Source organism: Coffea arabica, chromosome 10e, assembly GCF_036785885.1.
Source record: "Coffea arabica cultivar ET-39 chromosome 10e, Coffea Arabica ET-39 HiFi, whole genome shotgun sequence".
NCBI lineage: Eukaryota > Viridiplantae > Streptophyta > Magnoliopsida > Gentianales > Rubiaceae > Coffea > Coffea arabica.
The window spans coordinates 43,591,763-43,611,789 of record NC_092328.1 but is presented as its reverse complement, the minus strand read 5'-3'; the positions used below and the strand labels follow the sequence as shown (position 1 = coordinate 43,611,789).

Sequence of the window (20,027 nt, the reverse complement as noted above, 5' to 3'; positions counted from 1 at the left end):
TTTGGGTATAAATTTTGACAAATTACCAATGCCTTGTGAAGCAATTACTAGCGTGCAGTGCGTATCAATACAAGTAAAGGTGTGAAACTCTTCAAAGTAAAGCTGATGGCCTGAATACAAAATTTTGGAGAAAAAAGTTGCTGACCTTAACCTCATTTTGGTTAAAAGGATCTAGTTGCAAAACAATTCAGACTTGCAAATTCTCCAAGGAAATGAGGGAATTAGTTTTCCTAATCACAACAATTTTTTATTTTTGTGTGAGATTCGGTTTAAACCAATTGTGGATACATCTAGACATAACAAAGAAATTTCCATAAGCATATCCAACATACATGTTAATCAAATGAAAATTAGGAATAGAGGAAAAGGGAGCATAAATGTTTTTATCAAAGGTAGAATATAGATTTGGACAAATTTGGCTTGGACAAACTAATGCTTAATTAAAGTAATGACTAGAGATGAGCAGCATTAGTTTTGGCCCCGGGGGGGGGGGGGGGGGGGGTTGCAACAATTTCTGTAGCTGTGTCGGATTGTACAAGGGCTGTAAATTCTATGGCAATGCACACAGAATAATTGACTACTGAGCTTCTGCCAAGAAGATGATGTAGACTTTCATTTTTGACGGCACATTAGGGGCCCAAATGAACAAGGGATTATAGATAACAACAGTTCGGAACAATGTAACGTGATATTTCTTGTATAAGGTGTAACCCTACATGAACTATTTGTAAAACTAAACAATAAAGACGTAACTATTACACATGAGACTTACATGAACAATAACAAAATATCACCCCTCTACTTGTTGTAAGGATATACAAGAGGTTTACATAGAGTTATAAAACGTTCAAAAAATGTTACACTGTTCAGAACGGTTCGCGTCCATGAACAAGATAATTAATGTAAATGCAGAAGTTGTAGATTCAAATATCTGTAGTTGCACAAAGCTAACCACTTTTGCTCTAATCATGTCATCATTACCAACTGGAGAATGATTATACATCTTTCAGAATAAAAAATTTATCTACATATATACAGAGATTACGTGATAAATCTATTCATATGCATTGAATCAAGTTATACAATCTCATGCCGTTTTTTCCTGGAATTTTTCATTTACATATTGTTATCAGATAATGAAGTATAGGCATCAAGTTTATCAAAAACAGTATAGGCATCCTGTACTATCGGTATACAGCAGACGTCCTGCATGAGCTCGTCATAACCCAGAGTAGCACACCTGAAATATTCCAAATGCAAATTACCGAAAAAGCGTAGTCGCTGAAAAATTATTTAACAAGAACCTTCAAATTTCCAACAATGTTCAGTACAAAGTTTGAATGCTCAGAAGTAACGCCAACTGATTTTGGCTTTAGTCTGCTTTGAATGAGAACTGAACTTGATTTTCGATTCCAGTTCTTTTGCTGACAAGATATACAACTGCAGATGGTATGTGATTCTATACATTTTCTCTATACTCCACCTTTGAGAAGGGGAAAATGAGAAAAGTCATGAGCGAGACCCAATTTTGACTTGGGGAAAATGAGAATAAATTAGGAGGGTGTTTTGGTTTTGGGTAGGGCGGGGAAGTAGAGAGCTTGAAGCATGAATTGGATTCTGCAGTCTAATTTGATGTCAATTATCAACTTTGTGAGTAGAAAAACCCCAAACATCAAATGGGACGAAAGTATATCAACAAGGTCAAGTCCTTATAGCTGTCAATGGTCACTTGCATTATAGGAATGGCTCCTTCTGACATTGACCCTCTCTACAGGAATCGAGTCTAAATGGATGTTTGAAGCAGCTGACTTTTTCGCAGAGGCTACAAATTTAAAGGAGTCAGATTGATTACTTTGTACAATACGAATCTGGTGAAGTTGGATACTTGGTTAAGATGATCTACATGTGATAATAAGTGCTACCAAGAATTGTCCAGCATGCTACATTATCTAAGCTATCTTGCACTGATCAAAATCCTGACTCAGTAACTTGCTATCCCAGACAAGTAATCTACTTAAATCAGTTTCTTGCATGCGTTCATCAATGCTCAACAACAAAATGAGCAAGAACACTACTGCATGTATGAACCAAAGTCACATTGGGGTGAGGGGGGTGGAGAGAGATAGAGATTGAAATGATGATTACAACAGTCTAAATGAGGCTGAATACATTATGCATGCTAATACAGGAGGATTATGCACCTTCAATGCTCCAACATCAAAGACACAATTTCAAAAGGTCTTCTCTGTGCTACTTGTTAGCTGTATGGCCCTTTAAATGTGGCTGAAAGTTGTAAAGACAGCACATACCAAATTTACCTGGTGCTAGTATTAACATCAAGTTATATAACCTTTAACTGTGCACCCAGGTCATGATAGATGAAATAAGGGAGTTAATACATTTTTCTTTTGTCTATTTTGTTAGTCTAGAGAACATATGTACCTTGTAAAATCGTATGGATTATATAAATATGCAATTTTCTAGAGATACCAGTTCTGTGCAGGCTCCTGCTTGCTGCTATTCAGTAAAAACAAACTTGTATAATCAAGATTATATTCGACCATAAATTATCGAAAACAACTCAAATCTCTCCACTGGGGTGAGATTGATGAGTCAAATGCACCAGCAGAATATGAGGCATGACTTCCAGTGTTTTTACTGACAGAAGAATAGCGCGGAAATGACAGTGAAAAGAGCTGGATGCTGTAACTAAATTTTGTAAAAATCCATTCCCTTAAATCAGATGGAAGGGAGCACTTTCAAAGGTTTCCACTGTATATCGGGGAGCTTTATGGTATCTAATGATGTGGTTTTTTTGCATGAGATGAAACAAGAGGCCCAGTTGAACTTTTCCTTTCCTCCTTGTACTAGAACTATAAGCAAAATATTTCCTTGAACGATACCACATACCACTGTTAAGAGACTTATTTGACAAAAACACAGAAACCACAACTGCTCCAAGATTACAGGTAAAGAGTTTCCAATGGAAACTATTGACCAACACATCATATTGATGAGGCACCCACATTCATTTTTCATTTTTCAAAGGTTAGATCTATTTCTCCTCAAGATTATGGAAGACTGCAAAATGTTTGTAATAGAAGAAGACAATTTTGATGTTATCAAAAGAAGAATGTTTTTGTAAATCATATTTAACAAGAGATAATCTCTTTGCCCGTTCTTCACTTATCTTCCAATAGACTTTATACTTTGCAACATTAATTATGAATGAGAACAACAAAGGTTAGGAACATCTAGTAAAAGGCTTAACAAACTCTAGCAACATTTTCAGATAAACACTGGCCTCAACTTTGAATATATGTTGACCAGAAATCAAGTCATGAAACCAAAGAAGATATTCAAATTAACAGCATACCTTGAGAGCACCATTAGCCTGTCCCACAAACAGCTTTCCTTCCCAGTAAACTAAAGCAGTTACAATAGAATCAACAGAAACCGATCCAGTCAGGGTGGCTTCTGTTTGGGTACCATCTCCAGAAAGCTCCTACAAATTAATTATATTAGTTGCAAATCCAATAAGGGACCAAAACGCCTAAAAACATAAATGGAAAAGAAAAGGTGTGCCTCTTAAAAAAAAAAAAAAAGAAGAAGAAGAAACTTGAAATAAAATGCTATATTCCTCTCATCATTCTTCATGCTACCAATTAGAAGCCAACTAATAGCATGAGTTCATAAAAGTTCAAGAAATGATCAAAGTCTTGATGGCCAATAGTTTTTTAAAACTAAACTTGCATTGAAAATAGATTCAGAATCCAATATCTGGAGTTGAGCCCAAGCTCGACAAAACTGATTTGGATGGATAAATACAATTTTTTAATACGTACTAACACACTGACAGTCTTGTCCCAACCCCCGGTGAAAAGCCACTTTCCACTCTTGTTAATGGAGAATAAAACACCATTTTGAACTTGAGAGGACTTCACAAGCACATCATTGTACCACATCTGCATCAACAAAAAATACTATCAGAGAAAACAAAATGGCCTTTGTGTAACATTTTCTGAAGCAACAAAATACTTCAGATAATGTAATGCTGCTAACAATATATGCAAACAAATAATCTAAGAACTGCTACTAAACAGAATTCTAAGAATGACAAATGTTTTTACTTATAGCAAACGAAAAATGTAATGCTGATTTCCACATTTAACATGAAAGATTTGATGCTGATTTCCAGTTCGAATGATACAAAGCAATAGTCCTTGTAGAAATTATACACTACCATGACATAGCCATTCTCCTGAGCCACAAGAAGCAAATTCCCATCCACAACAAGACATCGAACAGGACTCAGAGCATTAGGTCTTTCATCCTCTAGTACAGCCAAAGGAGTGTGGTCATTTAAAGACCATAATCGAACAGTTCCGTCCCAACTTCCACTGTACAGAATCCCATTGGAAACTGCCAAGGAGGAGACTATTGATTTATGACCAGTCATGGTGCACATCAAAGAGTAATCCTGAAGAAAATTAGATGATGTCAAATAAATATAGTTTCTGCAGGATAACTTGGGGAAAAAAAAGAGCAATAATATATAAGGCATTGCCTGCAATGACCAAGCTTTTATTGACCTGCTGCCACTGCCAGTATACAGACATCCATTACCAGAAACAGCTAGGGCCTGAATACCACTGAAGCGCCAATCTTTCTCCTCAAACAATTTCCTTATTGGTGCTGTATCCAGGGGAAATTTGGCACTCCAGATGCATATAACACCTCCATTATCAGCACTTATGCACAACGGTTCTCCTTCATCCACAAAAACCACTGCTGTAACTCTATGTTCATGGCTTCTAAATGAATGGACATGAGAAAAATCCTGCAAAAATAAAGCATTGCAAAGAAGCTCAATCTATGCATCCAAGTTTAGAAGAAATCATGATGCATCATAGCAAATTTTAAAAGGAAAGAACACTATATGTTGAAGCCTCAGCCAATATTGCATGCCTCTAATTTGCATTTATACGTACACCATAATTCATTAGTTCCAAATATTTTTCAAAATCTCATAGATGATCTCCACATAAAAATACCTAATTTGTTGGGAAAGATTTTGTGTGGTCCCCTCATAATCTTTAGGAATCTAAACCATGTTATGCCATTTAATTATTTTCTACAATTCAAAATATATCGTTTGATAAAGGAATCATTGATCATAATTCCCAGCATTCATACCGCAGCTAATATGAAATTTGTTATTTGTAGTAAAATACACAGTAAATCCATGCAGGAATGAATGATTACGCCAAACAAATCTCATTCAAAATGAGAGCCTTAGCTATGTGAATTGGAAGAAAACTGATAATAGGGTTTTCGTACATATCTTGGGTTAGAACAGCATAAAGGCTTGAAAGCACAAATGTATGATAGAGTTTGAACCCAAAGCAGAGTAAGGAGTAGGCTATGGAATTGATTTCATTAGCGTTACTAATTGAGTGCCAGAACATGGCTGTGCTGTCAGTAAGAAGGTAGCCAGTGCCTTTTGAAGCACTTTCTAGCTAGCGTCAATTGTTGACCTAATTCTATCTTCATAGATTTAAAGAGACATTTTATTACAAAGTTTTGTTATAACAGGCCAACAATGGCTCCTAAAGAGAATGCAAAGATGTGAGTAACAAAGCTTAGCACACCATTCGACCATGTATTCTAAAGCCCCTTCACTTATAATGATTAAAGGTCAAGATCTTCATCCACTACCACGATACTCACTCTCTGCCTTATGTTTCAAACACCTATCCCTAGGAAGATAATTACAGGTTCCATCATTTAGTCATTAACAGAAAATTGATCCTATTTCCAGATAATATCTCTTCCCAAACAACTTTACAGTAGTCTATCACATTCAAAAATCAGAAGCAAGTTTTATCATTAAATGCAGACAGACCCCTTCCACAACAATCAGCCTGCTGAAGAGGTATCAAAGTATGGATTCATCATCAACAAGACCTTCATTCAATCAAGATAGAGCATTAATCCCAGTTATGAATTCATTACAAGAACAAAGCATTCGGCCAACTATCACCATGGTTCATTCAAAGGGAACTAATCACAATTACTTTGCAAAACACTTATCCCAACGAGAACATCTATGGGAACATATCATGAGGCAGATATTTCACTTACAGAAAAACGTTCCAAGGGACAAGTATAAGATATCATAGTGCATATATCTTAGCGGTGGAAAAAGCATACTTAAAGACAGTTTCAACAATCAAATAGTTTTAGTTTTGCCTTACAGTACCTATAGGTAATTGCTCCTGAAACAAACAATAAGCAGATAATGTCATATCTGCAAGCCCAAAAAAGCAATCTAAAAAGAAGTTCCCAGTAAGCTGTGTACCTGCAAAGACCATACATTGACTATTTTGTCATGCGCAGAGCTGAAGAGAAAACCACCTAAAAAGGAAAATTTGAGTTTAGCGCAATGAAGTTCAAAGCATACAGGAAATAAGAACAAATTATGCTGACACAAAACACAATCATCTCAATGCAAATTCCAACTTCCTTCAATTTAAAAAACTAAAAAATGAAGAACAACAAAATAGTGGGCAACAACAAACGTGAAAATATTACCGAAAGAATTATGTAAAAGATTCAGTTAGCTATCCCTTCATAAGGGACTCCACTTGTATGGCATATTATGCAGTAACCAGAATAACCATTTTGATATCACAGCAAAAACTAGAATCAGAAACAACAATTGCATCACTTGCAGGGAATCATGACCATACCGAATCAGGATTTACCTTTCTGTCTCAGTATGTTAATTCCAGTCAAAACTTCAAAATAAACAAATCAAACAACCCATATGAAAAAGCAAGATCACATAGAATAATTTATTTTAAGTGATATGAACCATTTGCAAAGCGTCAAAAAGTAGCATCCTAGTATAGGTCATACCTCCAACAGCTAATCCTGAGATACAATCGAGATGACCCTTCAAGTTAATGCATTGGGCATGACCATTGGAGAGGCCATTAACGTCACCATCAACCGTCAACCCCTCCACTTCATTTTCATCTCTTCTTAATGAGCCACCTGCAACATGTCTAGATCTTCCTTTCTTACTCTTCATTGATGAATCACAGAGATTCCCGAACAATATACAATGACTTGGGATCCTCCTGATCGCATCAATCTCTGGCTCGAGTGATATATCAAGCTCAGGTAGAATAGTCAATTTCCTAATGCATTTCCATACTTCAATTAAAACTGGTCGACTTCCAGGATCGAACTCCAAACACTTGCACAGCATATCCTTCAGAGAAGCAAATCCCAAACGTAATCCATCTTCTAACAAGCCAGCAATTTTCTCCTTCCAACCCATATACAAGTCCACATAATTACAACCCTTTTGATCATTCACTGCACTGAAAAGACACTTACAGTAATTATTCATCTCTTCAGAGAATGACTTCCCAGCAAGAAGCCAGATAAGAACACAAGCTAACGACCAAACATCCGATCCGAATCCAACCTTATATTCCAAACTCCCATCCCCTAACTCAATACCCTGATTCCTTAACGACTCAATTACCACCTCTGGACTAACAAACGCAAACTTCTTGAACAACTCATTTTCCAGCTCCTCATTTCCACTGATCGCCCTACATACTCTCCTACCTACTCCCAAAACCTCACCAAAATCGATGAAAACACGACCAAATTCATCCAAACCAAAACAATGGATGCTCAAACATCCAAGGACAAATCCTTCGACATGTAAATCATTAACCACTTCACATATCTCCATTCCAATCAACCCAAAACCACCCATCTTGCTCACTTTATGTCCCTCCTCTTCAATTTTCGCCAAAAACCCCTCTTCCAATTCCCATGTACTCTTCGCTAAACCCCTGCTAAACCTCTCAAACACCATAAAAACACCATTGTCTTCCTCATTACACCAAAACCCACAAATTTTTCCAACTCTTTTAATCTTCAAACTTTCTTTCAAAATCATTTCCAATTCATCTCTTTCATTTTCTTTCATCAAAAACAAAACTTTCACGATCTTTGCTTCATAACTGTACTTAAACTTACTACATAAAACCCCCTCTTTTCCATCTTGTCTTTCACTTTGATCCCTAAAAACCCCAACTTTAACGAGACCCACTTTCTCATTCTCCCTCAAAATACACCTAACATCAAAATTATCCACATTTCTCACAATTTTCCCATAAGATAAACCAAAGAGCCCATCTTCCTGAGAATCCGTTCTCTCAACCAAAACGCAGTCGTTCGGCAAAACCCAATTCTTCCAATTCAAGTAAAATTCACGAGACCATAAAGTGGGCATGAACGGATTAAGTTGGGGTGCCGATTCTTCCCGTGGAGTGACCTTTTTGGGCCTGTCGTCCGGAGGGTGGTGGGGATGGACGAGAGAGGAGGAGAGGCGGAGGAGGTCTATGTTCTTGGGGAGGGAGGAAGGGCGGCCTGGTAATTTCACAATCTGAGTGCATGAGGGGCACCGGATGGTGTTGGGGAAGGGGTTGGGCAGCTGGGAAATACAGACTTCGCAGGTCGAGTGGCCGCAGGAGAGGACTCGGGGGACAGATGAAACGGCGTCGTAGGGGTTCAAGCAGACCGGGCACTCCGGTAGCTCCGGAACCTCCATGGCTGTAGCCAGTTGACTAAGGGAGCAACTGCACTGGAGAAGCTTTTGGAGCAGGTTCAATTACCCACGTGGTAATTTGCTGAAGTAGCAGGAGAATTGTTTTTTTTTTAATTTTTCCTTTAAATTTGGGGTTATCATTTTACTTATTTTCCCACATATTAGAACGTTTGTTATACAGTCCATGATCATCAGTTGCTATGAGTTGTGCCTTTTTGTCTGGGGTGAGGGATCCGGCATAGAGTTGTGCTTCTTGTACGTATCGTGGAACCATTGCGACTAAGGAAGTTTTCGGCATTGTAAATTGCTGCCTGCAGATAATTTGGGAAGCCAATGTGGGGAGTGCCAAAAGTTAAAGGACATGAGGATCATGGTTCGCTGTCGCGGTTGGGGTATATCGATTGGATATTTGGTGATATACACGTTATAATACATAAAATTTTGTAAAAATTTTGAAAAATTTACAAAAAATAGAAAAGGACATAAGAGGCACAATTATCAAATTAAATTTACTAAATACCTACATTATCATATATAGTTACTAATTATTTAAATAAAATAATGCTTTCATTATCATAAACCTGTAGCATTAGCAATAAATGATTTTAGCATCAAGTGCTTTCTAATCCTATGTTATATGAGATCAAAAATTAAATATAAGAATAAAATCATCATGTCTAAAATAATACAAGTCGAATCCTACCACACAAAGGAAATAGTGGTGTTTAGTTTAATACAATAAAAGAAACAAATACCTATCAAATAATATTATGAAATACAAAGACACGAAGAAGTAAGCATTTTCACTATATTCTCAACAAATATTTTCATCCTACATTGATCAACTGTAGTACCCAGGTGATTGATCTCAATTTTCTAAAATAAAAAAAATAAATATCACTGAAATATTAAAATTAATGATTAATGTGCAACTCTTGAATTCTAATCAAATATAGTAAAAATATATTTTTACTTTTTTACATACCTATTAATACTATGTAAAACAACAACCATGTTCAAAATCATGCTCATCTCTCTACCTATTATAGTAAGAATATGGCATTTGCACTTGATTTCCTTCATCTGAATAGGGAGAAATGTATGAACCGTATTATTCATCTCTTAAATTTGATGAAGCACTAGATGAAACATGATTAAAATATGGCAAAGGTGGTGAATTTGATCTAAATTCCTCATCTCTAGGGTAATAACCGAACCCTTGATTTGGAGTTATTTTACATTGTCCCTATATTAGTTAAATAATTATAGATGTGATGTCAAAACATTTTAATATGCATTATTTAGATAAAAATAAAATTAATTTTTTATTATCTAAATATATTAAATTTTTTTCGACCAAGTTTAATTGTACAAGATAATTTATACTTTCACAATTTGCCTACTTCAATTTTTTTGTTTAACGAAGCGGAACTTGTAAGTAAACTCTCTCTTTTTTTTTTTTCCTTTTTCTAATTAATTTATCATTTTAAGCTACATAATTGAGACACATGGAATAAATAAATTACATTTATGATCATTAAAATGTATCCAAATAATGACTATATATATTTTCCAACTAAAACTTAGATAAATGACTACTAATGCAATTAATCATATACTTAATAATATATAAAAAAAATTGCCAAAATGCATTGCATAAATTTACAAATATCTAAAGATCACATCTGAATATTAAATTCAAAAAAATTTAAAATTGAGAAACTATTTTGAAAGAAGATGCGAATCTTTTGGCCTGATACTTGAGTTTAAGATTAGGAGTCCAATCTCTTAATTACTTGGGCCAAACTTGGATTTTAAGATCTTTTAATTTATTCTTTTATTTGTTTCCGTCACCTCCAGTACAAAAGCCCAGCTTGTCCAATTTTAGCGTTGTTCCTCTCACTCCAGATTTAGCCGTCCCTTTCGTTATTTCTTTTCCCTTTCTCTTTCACTTTTTTTTTTCTCCTTCGCTCTTTGGAAATTGATGTTCCCTCTCTGCAAATTTGAAGAAGTTCCCTTGCAAACTGATGAAGAAATTGATGGTACATTTTTCCAAATAATGATTCTGTGCTCTGCTTTCTCATCTTATCTTCCCCTTTCCCCTTTCCCCTTTCCCTTGCGATTGTGGCTGAAAAAGAAAAGAAGAAATCATGAAGGGAATGACAGCCTTTTTTGTTGGTGCAGGGCTTTGTAGTTGTATGGCAATAATTGATTTGATGCAGGCCTTTTGTGTGGCCTTTTGAATTTTGTTCATGTTTTGTTTGGTTTCAATTACTAGAGGTTCAAATTTTGGGTAAAAGTTAAAAAAGAAGCGGTGAATTATTAGGTGTTTTATTTTCTGTTCATGATTTGGCCAATTCAACTCCAAGTCGACTCCGAGATTTTGGGTGACATTCTACTACACGGTTTTAACTTAGCTGGTCAATATCGACCGAGTCAAAGCGATTCGCATTCGATATGGAATAATCGACGATTCAGAAATCAATATTGTACCAATTCCCTCCATTCCCATTCCGGTTACGACTCAGCCAAGATGGCTAACCCTGCTAAGGATATGGAGGTAGTACTCAAAGGTATTCCACAACACATAACCTGCCAAATGAATGCAGAAATCAAGGAAGCTTTGTTCTCAATACATCCAAACAAGGCCCCGTGCTTGATGGTATGGCACCCTTACTTTTCCAAAAATTCTGGAGTATAATCCATAAGGATGTGGTAGGAGCTAAGAAGGGGCCAACAAGCAGCAAGATTGGGATTGGCATCATCATGAGTAGTAACTGGAAGGATCAAGTCTCAATCAAGCATGGGCACTGCCAAGAGGATTGTGGTGCTTCACCTGAGGAATTAGCAAATGGGATCAGGTTGGCTCTAGTTAAAAGCACGAGAGCAAGGCTGCACTGAAATTCAAGTCCTAATTGACAACAGAAAATTGCTGCACAAAATCTCTAGTCCCGCTATCAATGATGCAATGCTGGCTAAAATACTAAAGGACGTGAATCATCTAAAGCAAATGTTTGCAAGTTGCACGTTCACGAGAAGCATAGAAGATAGGATTAGTAACAATAAAGTTAATAGACTAGCTCTTGTTGCTAGCTACTTACTGCATGGTATCCAATGGAAGCTTTGCTTCCCATTGTGGGATGTTGTTATTAATGGTAATGCCTTGCCATTGATGACTGGAAATTGCAGAAGAAAATGCAGTTTAAGTGTGTTACAAACGTGTAATCAGGTATGATCACATATCGTAAAGGTTTTCTGGATATGTAATGCAGAAGAATTTGCAGTTCATCAAGTCTGCTGCAAATCTGCAAGTTGTTATGACCTTAGCCAACTATCTATTTGGCTAAGTTACAGGTGCAGGTCTTTTTTTAATTTTTGGTTGTTTACAAGCGAAGGTTAATCTGAGCAAAGAATGAGAAAAAAGTTCTGTAACATTATCATCTCAGTTGTTCTGAAAGCACCTCCGAGAATTAGAAGTCCATAAGTTTTCTTCTTTCGCTTCGAGGGATGGTCTTCAGGATCTTACACGATGGAAAACCTACATGCCAAAAGAAATGAATTGGTACACTCAACTGTACTTTAAATCCGCAAAGATATTAAGCATGAAAAACACATTGCTCCAATTCTCCGAATGCCCAAAGGAAACAAATTAAAACACTAGATCAAGGAAAATTAAATAGATATTGCAGCTGGTTCCTCTCTATCTGACAAGGAAATCAGCAAACCTGGGATGAAAGTCCAAGTATCAATTTGCACCCATAGGCCTCTCCTATACGGCATCATCATTATTGCAGTACCAAAGTCGCTTCCACAAAAAACTACTAAACTGGATCACTGTCCCCTGGCATAGATTCTAATGCAATTTGCCTACCACATACTAGTCAGTCATGAAGACCAGCTTATGGTAGAAACGTGTCATCCACAAAACCTTCTAAAAGTTAATGAGCCGATATAAAGAATTAAAAGAATTTTTTCACCTACATTATTATTAAGACTACCTACTGCACCTCACTATTTACCTCACTTCTTTCAACCCATGCTGCATCAATATTTAACTACTTTATCGAAATGTAGTGATACAGCATGAATTAAATAAACAAAATCCAAGTACATTATTGATCTGGACACTATCAGAATTAGATAAGATGAAAGTAGAAAGGAATACCATACACTATGCCAATTACTAATGTAAATAGCAGCACACCAATCTCGAATACACCATCTTTATCATCTAACAAAATAAGTAGAAGAAAATATACAAAGTCGCAAACAAGACTATTACCTCTCAAAATCACATTACTACTCATCTCTGTACTGCTTACTGGAAGCACCCAATAACAACAGCACCTCTGCCCAGTGGGGTATCAGATGTATACACTCAAAATAGCAGCTGAAAATGTTCTCACTGTCATCGAATACCTCCAGTCATCAAGCTGGTGCTTCCAAATCATCACATTACAAGCTGAAACCTACACAAAAAATCTTCAACCTTAGAAGGGTAGCCAGCACTAGGAACTGAACCTTTGCAACTAAATGTATGACTCCAACAATACACATATTCCATATTGCAAACAGCAAAAGCCAATTCGCTTGTTAATTCATTATTCAGGCGTCATTATAAACAATTCTGAGCTACGTGCACATACCTTTTTACTTATAAGCCATATTTGCACTAATAAATACAACTGATACAAATACTTCTTTCATGCTAAAAGCAAGAGAGGAATGGCACGTGAAAAGAACAATGGATCTGATTGACTATGAATATGCATTCAGAAGTTACATAATGTGAAGGTGCACCAGAAAATGTTAACATGGAACCATCTACTTTTCAACATCTTACCAATTGTAAAGGAAAAGAGAGGTGGGGAAGGAAGAGAGCGAGAGAGAGAGTTAAACACTCTCTCCTGCTTCTCATTCTTAAGAATCATAACTTAGATAACAGAAAGAGTCTTTAGTGTGATGAAATAGCTCAAACAGGATCTTCTTCATTTTCTTTGTGAAAAGCCTGCATATCTAGCTCTGTTTGTGTGCTTGTACTCTTCTTTGAAAAAAATGAGGGAGGGAGAGACAGAGAGAGGGAAAGACAATCTGTTCTCCTCATATAGGAAGTGAGGGGTTCACCTGCTTTATAGTACACTCCACAAGAATTTGATACATTGACTGCATACATCGTGGCTTTCTTCAGATTCACACTGTTTGAAAGTTAACAAGGGGTAGTTACACTTTCAAAATAAAAATTATACCTTTGATGAGTTGATAGACAAGACATTCAGTGAGGAAAAAGATTTACCTTATTGGTTAATGAAAGCATCCACCTTTTATCAGGAGAATTCTTCTAATTGCGTAATTTAGTTGCAGATTTAATTAACTTGATAAGAAAGTTCTCCAAGCCAATCTCAACCTTTTCACTTTCAGATCCAACTCTGCAGCATCTTCATTGACTAACCACAGAAGATACCCCCAAATCTACTTTTGCTACTCTCTACAAAATTACAGCAGAAACAATTTATTCAATATTCAGTAACTGACTCGTTCAGATTATGAATCCATCGAAGGATAGCATCTCAATGATAGTAATTCTTCCAGAACCCACCAAACCTTGAGTAAGAAAATATTTTTGGTAGATGAAAATAGAAGCCAATATGTCCAAAAGAACTTTAGTCACGATGATAAATATCTAAAGAAGTAAGCAGAATAGAATAAAATATAAATGGAACATTAACTTCTGATCAAATATGATGAAACTAGATTTCAATCAACTGGAATTTTTAAAACCTAAAATATTACTGCCATCTACGATAAATTCCAAATTGTTTAGGCTCATAGTAGGAGGAAAACATAGATAAGCTTGACACACAACTAGAAACTAAAGGAGAACATCATAAAAAATCAAGGGGATAGTTAGTTGCTTGGCAATATGTTGCTAAACAAGAATCCTACCACAAATTCAAAGAAAATGCTAACCAACATATGATCAAATAATCAACTCACATGGTATAAAAATTGGAATAGTTGCTTCTTTGGGTTTTTATTTGCTGCAAAGAATACAGTGTCCATATTTTGAATATTGAATCATATCCCCAGCTTTTGGTATTTTATCACCTGCGTTTCCAAAGTAGCATTATTGTAAGAGAACATATCGAGCAGTGGTAACTTATTCAGAAACAAAACAATAATATCTATAACTTCTCTACGTTAATCCATTTTATTTTTTTTAATAGAAGACATGTTGATAAAGAGCTAGAGAGAGACCTTAAAAAAATCCTTATCCAGAACAGTACAGACAAGGACAAGACCCAAAAAGGAGAAAAGAAAACAAACACCAAGAAAAGAAGTTCACAAAGAAAAGTATAAGACCCACAAAAACAAAAGAAAATAGGTTAGTACAACCAATTGTAAGCATGTGCGCGCGCACAAGAGAGTGAGAGGTGCAAGTGGAGCTAAACAAATACATTCTGGGCACATTTAAGATCGTATGGAATCAGGAACTACTAATAGTCTTTGCTCTCAAATAGGCTAGGGTAACCATTGAAAATGACCAATATAAAACATGTGAGAATCTTGGAAACTTAGTGCGCCAAAACTGGATCTTTTTGCAGGACACCCTACTTTATAAAGCAGTCAGAAAACAATATTAAATTATCTCCATAAGCAATGTCACACATGGAATTTTTGAAAGTGGGTTCCATTTTTCTTGTTTCTCTCCCCTTTGGAGATCATGGCACCATTTGGATTGAAGGAAAGGAAGGGAAAGGACACCAATGGAAAGGAAAGGAAAGGAGAGTAGAGGAAAGTGGCATTCATCCATCTTGTTTGGATCAAGTATGGAAGGGAAAGGGAATACTGAATTTTTGTTTGGATTGAAGAAGGAAAACAAAGGAAAGGAAAATATCAAGTGTTAATTTACTGGAAAAGATAGAGAAAATGATCTATTAAAAAAAATTAATTATTTCAATTAATTTGGTTTCATTTCCCTCCATTTCCACCTACTTTTGGGCAAAAACCATAACTCAACAAAACAACTAGACCCTTTCCCTCCCTATCCTTTCCTTTCCCTCTTCAAAAATCAATCCAAACAACAAAAACCAAATCACTCCAATTCCTTTCCTTTCCTTTCCCTCCCATTCCTTCAATCCAAGTGCTATGGGGCTAACACTAAGTGGCTTAACTAGTCTTATTTTCTGCACTTCTCTCTCATGGGCATATGCCACTTTTCCTTCAGGCAAACCAGTAACTGCTCTTCCAATACAAAATGCGAACCTATGCACCTTTTATGCAGTAGGTATTTCATACTCTTCATGCTACATTTACAAAAATAGTCAGGCTTAAGTTGTAAAACATTTCCTGATAAATGAACATCCAAGTGCAAATTCAGTTGCTTTACTTTCACCCCTCATGAAACTCAAACTCCAGAAGTGCATTTTATGTTAATTAATTCCATTAAGAGTAGAGTCCTGTACATGTTTAAAAAGGAAAAAAGAGAAAAAAAAAAAAGAAAAAAAAAAGAAAAGCAAAAAGAGCATGATGTATAAATGCACTGATACAGTGAAAATTGTAGCTAACTCCATAGCCATTACTATACAAACTTTCCTTAACAATCTTAAACATGGGAACATTTACCTATTAATTTGAGGTAGTAAGAGAGTTCAGAGGAAAAAACTAACAGCAATTACTCACCTCATTTTGGAAGATGAAAAAGGTTGACGACGAAACGAGATAATCTTATTGCTTTACTCTTTCACCAGGTGAGATGGTTTAACTTTTTTCATCAACAAGCGCCTTCTGGTTTTTCAGGTTTGTACATTTTGAACAGCATATTGACCTCTGACTGGGAAAAGACCTCTTCTAGTCATCTCATTCTGCAAGAAAAGAGCTTCATTAACGTCACCAAGCTCGTGATATTTCCTGATAAGGCAACCATATATGATCACGTCAGGAAGGACACCATTTTCAATCATCTCGTCAAACAAATTCCTTGCTCGTTGTATGTCACCACATCTTGAGAGTCCTGATATCAAAGTAGTGTAGGCATGAAGATCAAGCTTCAAGCCAGTTTCAACCATTCTGTTCCGCAATTCCAAGGCATCCTCAACCTTTCCACTTTTCAAATTTCCATCCATCAAAGCCGTATAAGCAATTTTATCTGGAAATATACCCTTGTCAATCATTTCATCAAACAAACTTTTAGCATCCTCAATACGTTTACTTTTGCACAGGCCATCAATAAGTGCTGTGTAAACTACAACATTAGGTTGCAAACCAATCTGCTGCATTCTACTAAAACAATCAACTGCCTCTTGTATAGATCCCAATCTGCAATAACCATCAATTAACACACTGTAGGTCACAATTGTTGGGGAAATTCCTTTTCCCTTCATTTTATCAAGTAAACTGCATGCCTCAGCAGACTTTCCTGCCTTAAAATATGCATCAACAAGTGTAGTGTATATCACATGATTCACTTTGACACCATGGCCCTTCATTTCATTAAGTAGACGCTTGGCTTCATCCAAATTCCCTTGACTGCATACACCCCAGACAATAGTTGCATAGAGGAATAAGTCATGTTCAATTTGGTTTTCTTTCATTTGATTCAGAACTTCCATAGCATGTTCTATCCTGTTAGCTTTTATATACCCATGAATAAGAGCTGTATATATCTTCTCATTTGGGATTATCCCATCTTTCTCCATTGCAATGAAAACTTCCTCTGCTTCCTTCATCTTCCCTTCTTCACAAAGGCCGTCTACCAATACGGTGTAAGTAACAATGTTCAACTTGCATCCCATTTCCAACATCTCTTTGAGTAGTTTTAAAGCATCATCCAATTTACCTGCTTTACAATTTGCATCAATTAAAGAAGTATATGTAAATTCATTAGGAGTAAGACCAACTCTCCACATGTCCAGATAAAACTTGAGAGCCTGTTGCAATAGTCCTTCTTTGCAAAAAGCATCAACAAATGTGCTATAAGTTACCGTATCAGGTTTTAAACCACTGTCCTTCATCTGACGGAGAAAATCAAATGCTTTTGGCATTTTCTCTGATTTACAAGAACAATTAATCAATGTATTATATGTAATCACATCAGGGGGACACCCAGCATCTTTCATTTCTTCATATAAACCAAACACATCCTCCAAATGGCCAAATTTTCCATATCCATCTAAAAGAGTATTGTAAGTAATAGTATCTGGACTAACACCCATCTGTTTCATCCGTGCAAACAACCTTTGTGCTGATTCCAAGTCCCCTTCTTTACAGAAAATATCAATCATAATATTGTACGTATATACCGACAAAACAATCCCAGCGTCAATTACATCTCCAAAAAACTTATTTGCCATGATTGCATCATCCTTCTTAGAAAGCCTATGCAAAAGATGATTACAAGACCGTAGCTTTGGAAGAACTCTATACCCTCTCATCCTCAAAAAGCATTCGCTTGCTTCCTCAAGCAAGCCTAACTCAACAAAAACACTAAACAATGCGTCAAAAACTCCATAACCTGGAAAGCAAATATTCCTTGTCGCCCACAAAACATCAACTATACTGCAACAAGGGGACACCTTGTTGCCATTATTTAAACTAACCAATTCTTTAAGAACATAATTGGCTTCAGAATAAAACTTAGAACAGAACAAAATGTGGGCAATTATACAATAATTTTCTGTAGTATGACAAAATTTATCCTGGGTTTTTGCCCAGTGGAACAACTTCAGAGCCAATGTAGGTTCTTGCTTCAACTCAACCAAGATTCTGGAAACCCAAATGGGAGCTAAAGCAGATTTAAGCAATTCCAATATCCTAAAATCATCCCATCTACCTTCATTCACAATTTTCCTTATCATTTCCTTGTCAAATCCTTTATCATTTAATCTACCACTAGAACCAGCAGCTTCTGAGGAATATGGGCTTTGAAAAAAGCAATAAAAACTGGTGACCAACATCATGAATTCCCGTGAAAAAGCACAAGATGAAGGAATCAAATGCGGGGCAGAGTGCAATCTTACTGGGTAAGAATGAGCTTTTCTGATGAATTTGATGCTGCCCAAAAGGCTGCGGACAATAATTAACATGGCTACACCAATAAAGCAAATCAAAACATCTTCAGTCATTGCTTCCGTTGAGATATTAAACCAGCAGCTTTCATTTCTGCATACGTTTTCTTTCTTCCCTTCAAAACGCAAAATCAGAATTTTGAATAATGATGGAGAAAGGGAGGGTTTTTAGGGTTTATGATGCACTGCTTTTTGATGGAAGAAATCAAGAAAATTGTTGAAGAAAATGGTCGGCACAAGGAAATCAAGAAATTGGGTGTAAAATGCGGCCCAAATTTTCATTGGGCCAAATCCATTTCCATAAAAATATGGGTTATCGCGTTGTGCTTATTGGGCCTAATCAAGTTTTCTCCAGTTAGGTTAAGTAGCTTCCAAAGTTTTAGCTTTTTTCCCTCTTTCTGTCCTAGAAGTATACATATATATATAATTAGTTTGTATATTGAATTGTCATATGATGTTATGGAATGAAATTATTAGGGTAGCAATGATAGAACTGACACATGGAATAAGTAACAATTATGTAATGTCCTCCAATTTTCTAATTTAATGTGTAAAAGTATAATTTTGAAAGTAATTAAGAAGGAATGCATAACCAATTATTGGCATTGGAAATATTGCTCGACGAAAATTGTTTCTTCAAAAAACCAATAATTGGCCTTGGAAAAGTTGCTCCATGAAAACCATTTTTCTTGCATTAATGTCCATTTTATGTATGAGCCAATATTAAGTTATGTTCTGATTTTATATCCTTAACTGTCTTTTTTTTTTCAACACAGAGAGTATCCTAACTTTTGCCAAACTAATCTCCCTGCGTCTGTGCACCCCGCCCCCCAAGGACATACAAGCGATAGAGAAGTGATTCGAACACACGATTTCGGGACCTAACTAGGCTACCCTGAGACCATCCGGGACCTTAACTGTCTTATTTGGTTCTAGGTTTAGATCTCACTACGTAAGTTTCTTTTCCGACTCTTTGTGGGATTTGTTGTAGTGCTACTGAGTTGTAATTGTAGAAATTCCCAACGTTCGTAGTTTAGTTGTTCGTTAATTGTATTACTCTCACTATTGTGATCTTCTTAAAATCTTATCCAAAAAAAAATTCATTTGAATTTAAATCAGATTTATATATACTTTACATTCTAAAAACGTACTATTTCTCTTCTATCAACTTATTACATGAAGTTGTCTTACTACACATTTTTATTGGATCTATTGTTGAAATTTAGAGGTTATATCAGTGACTCTTGACCTTTCTTTAGACATTTTGCACACCTTCAGATCTCATCTTCATTTGTCCACTAAAATTTGCAGCTGATGCACAAAATATA

The 20,027-nt window shown here is 36.0% G+C and overlaps 2 protein-coding genes across 2 annotated transcripts; both read right to left on the bottom strand.

Annotated features, from left to right (window-relative positions):
• Positions 1-1,041: 1,041 nt before the first annotated feature.
• On the bottom strand, positions 1,042-8,872 carry LOC113712249 (uncharacterized). Its single transcript, XM_027235576.2, has 7 exons — positions 6,922-8,872; positions 6,362-6,417; positions 4,568-4,840; positions 4,244-4,480; positions 3,846-3,965; positions 3,377-3,505; positions 1,042-1,240 (listed from the first exon to the last, which is right to left on the bottom strand). The coding sequence occupies exons 1-7, from the start codon at positions 8,636-8,638 to the stop codon at positions 1,220-1,222; spliced, it is 2,553 nt and encodes an 850-aa protein (XP_027091377.1). The 5' UTR covers positions 8,639-8,872; the 3' UTR covers positions 1,042-1,219.
• A 2,868-nt stretch (positions 8,873-11,740) lies between these two features.
• LOC113711089 (uncharacterized) lies at positions 11,741-18,921 on the bottom strand. The gene is made up of 6 exons (XM_027234237.2): positions 16,316-18,921; positions 14,630-14,740; positions 13,929-14,120; positions 13,760-13,830; positions 12,918-13,104; positions 11,741-12,173 (listed from the first exon to the last, which is right to left on the bottom strand). The coding sequence occupies exon 1, from the start codon at positions 18,754-18,756 to the stop codon at positions 16,429-16,431; it is 2,328 nt and encodes a 775-aa protein (XP_027090038.1). The 5' UTR covers positions 18,757-18,921; the 3' UTR covers positions 11,741-12,173; positions 12,918-13,104; positions 13,760-13,830; positions 13,929-14,120; positions 14,630-14,740; positions 16,316-16,428.
• Between the last annotated feature and the right edge of the window lie 1,106 nt (positions 18,922-20,027).

Coding starts and splice junctions, on each gene's coding strand:
- LOC113712249 (XM_027235576.2), bottom strand. CDS start 8,638: ATGGAGGTTCCGGAGCTACCGGAGTGCCCGGTCTGCTTGAACCCCTAC. Junction 4,481..4,567: donor TAAAAGCTTGGTCATTGCAG/GCAATGCCTTAT, acceptor AATTTTCTTCAG/GATTACTCTTTGATGTGCAC. Junction 1,241..3,376: donor AGGCTAATGGTGCTCTCAAG/GTATGCTGTTAA, acceptor GGAATATTTCAG/GTGTGCTACTCTGGGTTATG.
- LOC113711089 (XM_027234237.2), bottom strand. CDS start 18,756: ATGACTGAAGATGTTTTGATTTGCTTTATTGGTGTAGCCATGTTAATT.